Source organism: Gekko japonicus, unplaced genomic scaffold (assembly GCF_001447785.1).
Source record: "Gekko japonicus isolate JY-2015 unplaced genomic scaffold, Gekko_japonicus_V1.1 scaffold24, whole genome shotgun sequence".
Classification (NCBI taxonomy): Eukaryota; Metazoa; Chordata; class Lepidosauria; order Squamata; family Gekkonidae; genus Gekko; species Gekko japonicus.
Genome location: NW_015164665.1, coordinates 1,979,517 through 1,992,298, shown reverse-complemented (window position 1 = coordinate 1,992,298; position 12,782 = coordinate 1,979,517). Strand labels below are relative to the sequence as shown.

Below are 12,782 nucleotides of genomic sequence, written 5' to 3'. Positions count from 1 at the left end.
GGGTGTGTGGGGGGGCAATGGAAGCTGAGTGATAGCGTCTCTCCAAGTGATTGCCAGAAGTGAGATGCATCCTGGTCTTGTATCTTACAGATAATCTTACAAATAGTCCTTTGCATTTATATCATGGTTTCAACTTTAAAAGGATCATAATGCTGATTGTGTGAACTTAGGCAAATCACGAGAGGTAGAGCAGGAAGGGTTGCATCAATGCTTAGTTCTTGTGGCCCTTTCTTACACACCCAGGGAAATGCTGATCGCCACCACTTTGGGGCCAGGAAGTAATTTTTCTCCAGGCCAGTTTGGCACCTAGTGATCCTGGAGGTTTTTTTTTTTTTATCATATTCTGGGCGTGGAACAGGGGTCACTGGGGTGTGTGGGGGGTATTGGTGAATTTCCTGCATTGTGCAGGGGGTTGGACTAGATGACCCTGGAGGTCCCTTCCCACTCTATGAGTCTATGATTCTATAATTCACCCAGGCTGGCTGTGGACACCCTAGCACCTCTGTCAGGCAGAAGCGCCTGAGATCCTCCCCTTCCCCTTTTCCTTCACCCGACTTGGAGGCGAAGGGAAGGGAGAGGGGGGAAAGAATGGATCCCAGGTGCTTCTGCCTGTCAGAGGGGCTGGTGCACACTTCCGGTGATGTCAGGGTGTGTGGCATATGCTAATGTTATGCTAATGAGCTCCTGCAGCTCTTTTTCTACTAAATGACCCCTGCGTGCCAGTATGCATTTACTAGCAGAGGTTGCTGTGCTGACCATTGCGTTCCCTGACATATGGCAGGAACTTAGGATATGAAGGTTCATGACTAACAGGGGCTGCATAGAACATACTACATACTTTCTGTGCAAGTGATACTACTCCTACTTGCCATTTAACAAGGAATTGTTAAGCTAGTGTAAAGTTGACTCGAAATATTTGGGGGAGGGGATAGGGCATGAGGAGAATAGTTGTGGTTATAAGTGTTCAGATGTTCTACATTTAGAGTGTTGAGAGGGGCTAGAAGTACAGATTCCTGGGGGGCAAATCTGCTAGGGAAACAGGCAAGGTTATCCAGCAGTAATAGCGTCATCTATATATTTCTATATACTAATAGCCAAGGCACCCCCTGCGTGCGGATATCTAAATCTGCACATCGGGGGCACCTAGGGGGCAAAGAGATCTTCCTGCACACTTGGGGCAATCCCCAGATGTGCAGAAAAATCTGAAATCTATAAAAAACTATAGGGGGGATACTTAAATCCCCCCAAAAGTAAAAAAGCATTCCCTGCGCATGTGCAGAAACTGAAAACTGCCTCGCTGCTGCCACCACTGAAGGGGGGGAGAAGGCTTGGCAGGCAGGCCGCCCAGGCCTCACCGCTACCGCGGAGGGGAGAAAGCTTGGCAGACCTTGCCATTGGTACTGGGGGGTGGGGAAGAAGGCTTGGTGGGTCCAGCAGGAGCCGCACAGGCCTCACCGTTGGTGCAGGGGGGAGAAGAATTGGCGGACCTGGCAGGAGCCGTGCAGGCCTTGCCATTGGTGCCAGGGGGCGGGGGAGAAGGCTTAGCAGGCCTGGCAGTTGGGAGCCCTGAGGGCCTCGCTGTTGGTGCAGGGGGGGGAAAGGCTTGGCGGACCTGGCGGGAGCCGTACAGGCCTCGCCATTGGTGCCGAGGGGGGGAGAAGGCTTACCTACAGCTGCTTCCTCCTCCCCCCGCAAGTATCGCAGGTCCCCCTCCTTGTAAATTCTAATCAAGCAGGAGGGGGGCACAGGGGTGGAGGAGGGCACAGGGGTGGAGGGGGGCACAGGGGAAGTCTTTGACTGGGTATCGGTGTTGGTTCTCATTGTCCCTGCATTATACATCTTTCTCTTTATGTGTCGGGGGTAGGGATGCCAGCCTCCAGGTGGAACCTGGGGATCCCCTGGAATTACAGTTCATATCCAAACTACAGGTATCAGTTCCCCTAGAGGAAATAGGTGGACTCTATGGCATTGTACCCCACTGAGGTCCCTGTCCTCCCCAGGCTCCATCCCCAAATCTCCAGTAGTTTCCCAACCTGGATCTGGCAACCCTACACCCTCCACCTTCCCTCACTGGTGGCCAGGGGAAACCTGGCAACCCTAGGAATGGATTGTGGTACATTGTTTTCCTTTCTTCCTTACCTGTGTGGAAGGCATTGGTTTTATAGCCCAATTCCTGGTGGGTGACTCTGGCAGTTATAAACAAACAAACAAAAAATCCAGGTATTAACAACATACCCTTCCTGTGTTTGTTAGATCGGGCTGCTTGCTGTTTGCACAAAATACTCACCGGCTGACCCTGTACCATTCTCTCTCAGCTTGAACTACATCCTGGGGATAAAATGCAGGGGGGAGAACCATGAGTGCTACCCTGATCTTCTTGAGGGAAGGGCAAGATAAAAATACCTGAAGACTATGTTGTCTGTGTCCAGCAGGCATAACCCAAGGATAGGATCACACTCAGCACGCATGAGGCCAAGTGCCGGAGGTACATTTTAAAACCAGAAGAGAGCCAGTGTAACAAATAGAAGCATCACTCAGTTGCAGTCCAAAAATAAAACAGATGTACTGAAGCACTTTTCATAAAATATAAAGGAAATTAAGCTTCACATTTTGTTTTCCATTTTGACACAGAAGAAAATTCCTGAGGGTTTATCAGGAATGGTTGATTACTGTCTCACACCTGAGAATCATCTAGGGAAGTTATTATATATTTTTGTGATGCATAGATTCCAGAAGAGCTTGTTTCTGCTAATTCAGTATCCCTGTGCACATGATATGCAAAAATATACTAATGACGTTGCTGGTCTAACTTTGACAATGTGATGGGTGAGAAATTGTATTTATTTTAGCTTGGCATCAAAATACTGATTTGAAGGCCAGTCTAATTAAAGCAGTTCATGATATCCGAAGGGACAGAATAAATGTCTCTGTGTACATTTGAGACTGAAGGAAGTTCTCTGTCTGTCATGGCTTCAAATGTTCCCTCTCCTTCACCTATAACAAGAAAGAAGAAAAGTTTATCAATCAAGGACAAAATTGATATAATGACTGCAATGGAAAGTGGAATGAAGAAGTCAGATATTGTTGCAAAATATGGCATAAAGAAGAATTCTCTGTCTTCCATTATGAAGAGCAAAGACAGAGTTTTAGAAGCCTTTGAATCTCTGCAATTTGATCCTAAAAGAAAAAGGTTAAGGACTGCATTTTATACTGATCTTGAAGAGGCACTGGTGAAGTGGTATAGAATGGTGCGGGGCTTGAATGTAACAATCAGTGGACCAATGCTACGTCTCAGAGCTAATGACATTGCTCAGAAACTTGGACATAGTGATTTTAAATGCAGCAATGGTTGGCTGGATCGTTTTAAATCAAGGTATGGATTAAAATTCAGATCTCAGCCTGTATTAGCTGCTACTAGTACTACTACCATTTCTCCTACTACTACAATGAATGCTGAAACAGTTTGGTACCAAAACATCCTTCCCTACTACTTAAAGGTTTTTCAACCAAATGATATATTTAACATGAAGGAGACAGGATTGTTTTATCAGCTATTACCTATTAATACTTTTATATTTAAAGGGAAAGAATGCTCAGTAGGGAAATTAAACAACGACAGAATAACTGTACTGGTTGGTACTAATATGGATGCCTCAGAAAAACTTCCTTTGCTTGTCATTGGAAAAAACAAAACTCCCCCCTGCTTTCAAGGTGTGAAGTCACTGCCTGTGGAATACCAGGCAAGTGCTATGGCGTGGATGACTTTGGAAGTGTTTGAGCAATGGCTATGCAAGCTTGACAAGAGATTTCAAGCACAGGAGCGGCAAGTTGTCATTTTTGTAGACTTTTTTCCTGTTCACCCAGAGGTAAAACATTTAAAGTCCATCAGACTTGTGTTCTTTCCTTCTTGCTCATTCTCCAAATTCTCAGCAATGAAACATGGAATTATCAAGAGTATGAAAATCAAATACTGGTACCTTCTTCTTAAAAGATTTGTCGACTGTGTAGGAGGTGGTAAGGAATTAACATTGTCTTTGCTTGAGGCAGTTGATATGTTACACCTGTGTTGGAGAGCTGTGTCTCCAGAGACTATTATAAAAAGCTATAGAGAAGCAGGGTTTACATCACAAGCTGAAAATTCTGATGTTAATGCAGAAGCTGAAAATAATCTAGATTTGGCTGAGTATGCATTGGCTGCAGGAGTAGAGCTTCCAAAAAGCTTGTCTTTGGAAAAATATGCAGCTTTGGATGAAGACTTGCTCACCTGTGAAATGATGACCCCTAAAAGTGAAAGACATTGGGCTAAAAAACACACTTCAAATGCAATTTATGAAGAGCATGAAGGTGTTGCGTTTCCAGGAGATGAACACCCTTTACCATCCAAGAATGAGGCCCTTACTGCTTTAAGCACGCTTCGCAGATTTCTTAGAAGTCAAGACTTGAATGAGTCTCTTCATAACTCCCTGGCAGATTTAGAGAACTGTATTCAATTTGCGGCTTCTAAATAAATACTAAAATGGAAAATATACAGTTCATTTTAAAAATTCCTGATAGTATATAATATAGGACTGTACAATTTGGAACCTATCAAACTGAATGCAGTTCATCGGTTATGCCTGGAAGCATGCAACGGGCAGCTTAGGGATGCCAGCCTCCAGGTAGGACCTGGGAATCCCTTGGAATTACAGCTCATCTCCAGACTACAGAGATCAGTTTCCCTGAAAAGGTTGGATGCTTTGGAGGGTGGACACTATGGTGCTGTACCCACTGAGGTCCCTGTCCTTTCCAGGCTCCATCCCCAAATCTCCAGGGGTTTTCCAGCCTGGATCTGGCGACCCTACCCCCCCCATCCACTGCTGGTGACCTGTCAACCCTAAGGGCTCCACACACTTTGCGGTATTGCTGCCTTCACAAGACTGCAAAAATAGGGGGGGAAGCTTGTCAAGCACCTGCCAGGCTATACTACGTGACTGGTGCATACTCTTCAGTGTTTCACAGATTGATTGATTTATTTTATTTATTGTCAGATTTATACCCCGCCCTCCCTGCAAAGCAGGCTCAGGACGGCTTTGCTTACCTGTGAAATGAAAATAGGAATCTGTTTGTATCCTTTCTATTTTCATAACATGAATTACTGCTAGAGCAGAGCCAGCCTTACTCTGCTATTACACATTGTTGAATGTACTCTACCTGCATGTTCTAATCAGTTTTTTTCAGTGGGCCATCTCTGATGTATGTGAAGGACAAATACCCATAGGAGAGAGGCATGTGGATCAGGGCTACAGTGCTGTTAAAAGAGATGGGTGATTTGATCTCCAATGTCTCATTTAATTTCACTCACAAGCAGTGTTCCCTCTAAGCTGAGTTAGTGTGAGCTAGCTCATAGTTTTTTAGCCTCCGGCTCACACATCTTTGTCCTAGCTCAGGAAGGATGGCTCCAGAGCAAACACATTTATGCAGTACCCAAATTGCTTGCTCACAACTTTAATGCCAGTAGCTCACAAAGTAAAATTTTTGCTCACAAACTCCACAGTTTAGAGGAAACATTGCACAAGTGATATTCAGATTATTACTCTTCAGCCTTAGACTAGAACTGGGTATCTGTGATCATAGCCATGCCTTCCCCTAATGCCATCCCCAGTGGGGTATCCCTTTCACCCCACATCCTTTTCCTAACGTAAATTGCTTCCTGGAATAGTTGGGTGTGACTCTATCACACCCCTCTCAGCACAGGAGAGTCACATTCTTCTTTCTCATGTAGGGCAGGAAATGTGAGATTGCCCCAGAACCCTTGAGGAGATCTCCCATGTCTCATTGGTAGGAAGATATAATAGAGTGTGACTCTCTCATTCTCAAAGCAGTGTGGGGAAAAATCACACTAATGTACAGGTGTTCCTCCCTACAAGAAATAATGGATCATTCCAAAGGACCCTGTGACATTAAAGGAGCCTCCAGGGCTCTCTCTCATTTTTAATGGGGGCAGGATTGGAGGGAATGGGATGAGTAACTCTTTTAAGCTCCTTTGAGACCCACCAATAAAAGTGTGAAAAGGTCATGCTGTGCTCCTCAAGTAGAGCCAAGGATGAGTGGGGGCAGGGAGAAGAAGGGAGCTGTGATATAAACCTGACGTGAGTCCTGAACACGTAATGCTGTACCCAGCACCGCTGTCCTAATCTAAATTGAAGAGGGGTAATATTTATAGAAGTCTAAAGAGATGGGAGATCAGATTCTGGCTCTCCAGTGTCTCATCTACTTTGGCCTGTGGTTTGTCTCCAGGGGTTGCTTCTTCCTTCCCCCTGGAATCCCCCCCCTTCTCTCATCTCCCATAGCCCCCCTTCCCAATCCCTCTGATTTTCCCCTTCCTTTCTTCTCTCTTGGCCAACAGGGGGACACCTTATCTGACTTACATAGAGAACTAGAAAGACAGCTCCTGAATGTAGATCAGACAGCTGAGGGATGATGAGCCAGAACAGGGGCCCTAATTTCTGAAGCTTTCTCAATAAAACCTGTGTCATTGAAACTAGGCCCCCATATGCTTTGAATGCTCCGAACAATATTACGACACCGCCCCCTTCCCCTTTCCTCTCCCTTGCTTTCCCTTTCCCTTCTCTACCTACCCCTTTCTTTTCCTTCTTGCCCTTTCTCCTCCATCCCTTGCCATACATACTTAAGCAAGCTCCCCACACCCTGTGCTTCCTTTGTTATTCCATAATTTCCTTCTTGGAAGATATATCCCCTGCAGTGTCTTGCACAGTCCAGCTCAGCACGCTGCTGGCAAGTAGCCCCCGGTTTCTTCTCTGTATGCCACAAGCAGTCAGTGCCAGGGCTATTTTTGGGCAGGAACACACAGGAACGGAGTTCCGGCTGGCTCCCAAGTTGGCCATGCCCAGCAGGAACTCATTAGCATAATAGGCCACACCCAACAGCAGAAATTCATTAGGATTGGCTACATTAGGGGTGTGTGGCCTAACATGCAAAGGAGTACCTGCTACAAAAAAACCCCTAGGTTTTGACAACAAACAAGGTAAACAGAATAAGAAGCAAAAGATGGGTGTGGCTGGATGACCACACTTCTGGTAACGTGGGTGTGTGGCCTAATATGCTAATAAGCTATGTTGTCAGGGGTGTGACTGGATAGGCTAATGAGTTTCTGTTGTGGGTATGGCCTATTATGCTAATGAGTTCCTGCTGGGCTTTTCGTACAAAAAAAGCCCTGGTCAGTGCTTTTGACACTCATAGCACACGTGGCTGCTGTTGGTTTGGCACAAGGCTGGGGTATTTCTAGGACTGTGACAGGTGTGGAAGAGAGGCAGCTGAAAGAGGGAAAGGGCCGTGACACCACCCCTCTCCATTTACAGAGCTGAAAACTTCTGCCTGCATCCATGTGGAGGACGGGAGAGCAGGAGAAGGACACAGCTGTTCATGTTGCCCTCCTTCCCCACAGACTCTGCATTTAACATCCATGCAATTATATATTCATTATTATTCATCATTGTTCATTTATCATATATCTATTAAAATATTTTACTCATTTTATGCTGTTATAATTCATTATGTATTATTCATTTATTAATCATTAATTAACTTATATTACCCTATGTTTTAATTCATTTTATGCCATAATTATTCATTGAACATTATTGATTGATAGTAATATGGCATATATTCACATTAAAAACTTCTGAATTTTGTATCTAGCCTTTGGATGCCATTTAGAATTCAGTGTGTTTGGGGTTTTTTTAACCACAAGCAATGTTCCCTCTAAACTGTGGAGTCTTGTGAGCAAAAATTCTACTTTGTGAGCTCCTGGCATTAAAGTTGTGAGCGAGCGATTAGGCTGCTGCATAAATTAGTTTGCTCTGGAGCCATCCTTCCTGAGCTAAGACAAAAATGTGTGAGCCGGATGCTAAAAAACTGTGAGCTAGCTCACACGAACTCAGCTTAGATGGAACACTGACCACAAGTTTTTTAATTTCTATCACAGTCCATGTTTTTTTGTTTCATTGGTTGGTTTGATAAATTTTGGGGTAGATCCTCGATATAAACAGTGCATAAAAATGAATACCATTTGAACAGCTATCCAAATGGAAGATGTCCTAGCTAACATTAATGGTTTCTTAATGCATGAAGATAAGACTAAAAAAGATAAAATTCAAAAGGGCAGTATCCTACAATCCATTTCTCCCGTGTTCTTCTGCATTGCCACAGTTCTTTCCAGCCTCTGGAAATATCATTCCTGGGATTACCAGATCCGTGCAGAGGAACAGCCATGTGGGTCAGTGTGCTGGAGGGAGAAGGGACAAGTGGATCAAATTGCCCCCGTCCTCAGCAGAGCAGCACATGCAGAACAAGAAACGGAAGAAATTTCAACTCCCTAGCCTTCCTCACTGCAGTCTTCCTAGGGATGCCACCTCCAGGTAAAACCTGGGGATCCTCTGGAAGTATGGCTTATCTCTAGACTACAGAGATCAGTTCCCCTGGAGAAAATGGATGCTTTGGAGGGTGGACACTATGGCACTGTATCCCACTGAGGCCCTTGTTCTCACCAGGCTCTACCTCCAAATTTCCAGGAGTTTCCAAACTAGGAGCTGGCAACCTTACCTCCCCACCCCCTGCCAGTGGCCAGGGAGGACCTGGCGACCCTCCCCCTAATTGATGATTCTCCCCCTGGACTGATCCATCCAGGGGTCAGAAAAAACCTCACCAAAGTAGAGGAATACAGGAAACATACACATTCCTCATACACACTAGTAGAATGTTGCTCAAGGAAATTGCAAGCAGTTGGAGAGAAAATCATTATAAAGATATTTATAACTGGCATTTTATTCTGCTACAGTTAAGTAAATCCCATGGATTATCACAAGCATGTTGGGATGGGCAATATCCAAAGCAAATATCTGAGGTGGACTTGAGGGAAATCAAAGAATACTGAAAGGAAATACCAGAAAATATTGAATTCATAATCTCAGCTTCCATCCTGATGTCTCTTCCAGCCTGATGCCCCCAAATACAAAGATACACAGTGAAAGCACCATCCTAAACAGAGTTAGGTAAAGGTAAAGGTTCCCTTGCTCGAAAGCCAGTCGAATCCGTCTCTAGGGTTGCGGTGCTCATCTCCGTTTCAAAGCCGAAGAGCCAGCGCTGTCCGAAGACGTTTCCATGGTCATGTGGCCGGCATGACTAAACACCAAGGCGCACGGAACGCTGTTACCTGCCCACCGAAGTGGTACCTATTTATCTACTTGCAGTTTCTTGCTTTTGAACTGCTAGGTTGGCAGGAGCTGGAACTAGAGACAGGAGCTCACTCCGTCATGCGGCAACTCGGGTCTTGAACTGCTGAACTATTGACCTTCCACAGCCTGCAGCTCAGCGTCTTAACCACTTGAGCCACCGCAGTTACACGTTTCTAAATTCATTGAAGTCATAACGAGTTGTGTTTTTCTTCCACAAATCCTTCCTTCCACAGAAGCAAAAATGTTTACCACCATTAATTAGATTTGATTATGTGGTAAGTGCATTAATTAGATTTGATTATGTGGTAAGTGCTGGCGAAAGGTACTTAAGCAGAAAGTAAGCCTACGTGTGGTGAAGCCAGGCTAAGAAAATCTAATGTGATAGGACAAATCAGTATCTGCCTGGCTTTTTTCATGGGCCAGGGAGGAGGCGAAGACAATAAAGGAGAAGGGAAGGATGGAGGAAGGAAGCTATGGGACCTTGAGGCTCCATTGGGCTGGAGCTGTCAATGCTGCAACAAGGAGGTCACTTGCCTCATCCTCTTTGGGAAGCATCAGCAGCCCAGGATCTTAGCAAATAAATCTGAGAAGTCCTCTCAGGCATTTTTCTCTACCAACTTCCAACACTCTTCACCACAAAAAGAAGTAAAGTAGGAGACATAATATGAATGTGAATCTTTTTGAAGACCAATAATTCAATTAAAAAATCATATGAACTGAATTAAAACTGTTTGCCAAGATCTTATTTATTGTAATTAGGTTTGTAATAATTAAATATTGTATGCATGTATTAAATATTGTATGCAGTAATTAAATATTGTATACATGTGTAATTTTTCTGGAATTTGCTATTAATCTTGGAAGTGGGGGAAACATTATGACCTGCCAAGGTATTTTGATCTGCCATTTTGAGACAGTACTCAAAGATTATATTGTAAGTGACCAGTCACCTTGAATTTTAATGCTTTCCAAAGGCCATTCAGAAACCCATGAATTTCTTTAGTCATTTAAAATTAGCTATTTTAGTTTGTCTCTGGCTCGAGGGGAAGGAGATGAGTGAATCTGATTTCTACAAGGTACACACATTATAAGGGATTTATTCTTTATTTTGCATCTGTTATTTGAAAATAGAAGCCAATCTCTTCCTCCTCAGGGAGCCCCGTCCTTCCATTGTTTCTCTGGTGTCTTCAACAGACTCTGCCCTTTCTTAGTTAAAACAGTACATTGGGCCAGCTAGACCAAGCCAACATATCACAAATTGGGAACAGTGCTTGGATAGTTTTAGCACCTTCCCCTAGAGCTAATTTGGTAGTAGCACTGACTAGCTTGGCATATCATCCAGGGGTCATTTCCTGCAGGAGCGCACAGGAGCGGAGCTCCGGCAGTAAAGAGCCCAGGAGGTGGGCACATGCAACAGGCCCCACCCCCTGCTCCCAGCAGCCCTCAGTCAGAGCCAGAAGCAGCCAGGTAAGTTGCAGAGCCCCCCCCCTGCCAGCCCCCCGGTCCAAAACAGTCCAGTGGCACCTTTAAGACCAAGTTTTATTCAGGTACAAGCTCTCCCTCCCTCTGCGAGGACAGATCTGCACGTTTCCCCCCCCCCCAATAGCTAGCAATCCAAAACAGTCCAGTGGAGCCTGAGCGGAGGGTGTTGCCTTCTGACACACTTCCGGTGATGTCAGGGGGTGTGGCATATGCAAATCAGTTATGCTAATGAGTTGTGCTAATGAGCTCCTGTACCTCTTTTTCTACAAAATGACCCCTGATATCATCCAGTATGTCCAACCAGACCCAGGATGGAACATTGTATTATTGACACAGATCTGGGACCAATGTAGCATTCAGTGGACGTAAGGGGGGCAAAAACCTTTGGAAAGGCCCAATGGTTGCAAAGTTAATTACTTGAAATGTAGGGATTGGCTGCTTTGCCATTTTGGATCAGTTGCAGTACTTAACTATTTTTGACAGTACTCTTGCTTAGTTATATCTAATGTGGCCAATTACATGCTATACAGTTGTTTTTGCAAAAACAAGATATAAATTTGCAGGGAGAGTCTCCTTGCTTGTAAATTAAGAGTTTGTTCATGTGAAGGAGCTGTCATGCCCTCAGAGCCTAACTATATAGAGAAGTATAAATTGATGTGAATTATATCCTGGCATTTAATCTGAAACTCTCCGTGGAGAGAAAAGGAACATGTTTGCACTCATAAATACAGAAGATAGGGGAAAGATATTACATGGGAGCGTCAGCAGAGAATTGACACAATACTAAAAGGGGATTAAGATTTAAGCACCATCATTGTAGGACATAAAATGTTACCTTCTGCTATTAAATCAAGGCTGAGAAACCATATTATTCCATTACAGTTGGGGCAAGCTACTAACTCTTTGTATGGCATAGTAATACCCAGATCCTAAACAACAATTTCAAGAGAAATGAATTCTGTTGAAATCGATGGGCCATGTAGCCTTCAAGTTTACTTGCCTATTGTATACAACGGGGCATACTCCTAAGCAGAGAATTTCTGCCTTAGTTATCAGACATACCTGAAATGAACATCCTGAATCCTGATTTAAATGTACTCACTGGATTCAAATCCCAGTGATTTAACTGGAATTTATTTCCAGTAAGTAAGTTTCAAATTGCAACTAGAGATGTAACATTTCCAGAAATTTTGAAATCACAGGGGAAACTCCCCCAGAAAAAGATCACATCTCCCCCAGGCAATTGCTGTCACTGAATATGGTTCAGTTTTCAAAAACATTGTAATATGCTCCAAGCAGCTAAACCATGCAGCTATTTGCTGCTGCACTGGAACCCTGTAAATTGTGTCTGGGTGTGAAGGACACTAGAGGACGCCATGTAAGCAATAATCAGTTGCAGCAAACTTAACTCCTGATAATCAAGAAGAAAATCTAAATTGCTAGCCATCCTTAGGCAGTAAACCTTACTGAATGTTTGTATGCTGTGGATACAGATGTTTCTTGCTTGAACAGACTCAACCTTTAAGAAGATGTACTTTTAAAATACTGTAGTAATATTATCAAAAAGTTTTTGGGAGGCTGTTTACGCTTTTTTCAGCAGATCAAGAAAGATAATAGATTAGGAAAATCCCTGTCACTCTGGGAAGGTGTCAGGATCAATTGCATCTATAATCCACTTTTTCAGGCACAGAAAATTTATGAAAACCAAGCAGTACCAGAAAACTATGAAAATGTCTAAAATGTTTTCAGAACCAAACCAATTTCTAATGTCTTAAAACTCCTGTAGAAGGAACATGAACTTGGTGACCCTCAAGAGGCAAAGACTCCCAGGGTGGGGGTGCAGGAGCCCATATAGAATTCCTTTAGTTGTAAAGCTTGTTTCATTCTGTTTCTTGGCCCTTGTTGTGCCCTGTGTATGACATTGTGCCTTCTGCCCCCAATAGGTAGATGTCTCTTTCTCAACATGTACAACCTGGATATCCCAGGCTAGCCCAATCTTGTCAGATCTCAGAAGCTAAGCAGGGTCAACCCTGGCTAGTATTTAGATGGGAGACCTCCAAGGAATAA

The 12,782-nt window shown here is 44.0% G+C and overlaps 1 protein-coding gene across 1 annotated transcript; it reads left to right on the top strand.

The window, feature by feature from the left end:
• Nucleotides 1-2,966: 2,966 nt before the first annotated feature.
• TIGD4 (tigger transposable element derived 4) lies at nt 2,967-4,508 on the top strand. Its single transcript, XM_015409030.1, has one exon. The coding sequence runs from the start codon at nt 2,967-2,969 to the stop codon at nt 4,506-4,508; it is 1,542 nt and encodes a 513-aa protein (XP_015264516.1).
• Nucleotides 4,509-12,782: the final 8,274 nt, after the last annotated feature.

Bases quoted from the DNA above. Each gene is read 5' to 3' on its own strand.
- TIGD4 (XM_015409030.1), top strand. From the start codon at position 2,967: ATGGCTTCAAATGTTCCCTCTCCTTCACCTATAACAAGAAAGAAGAAA.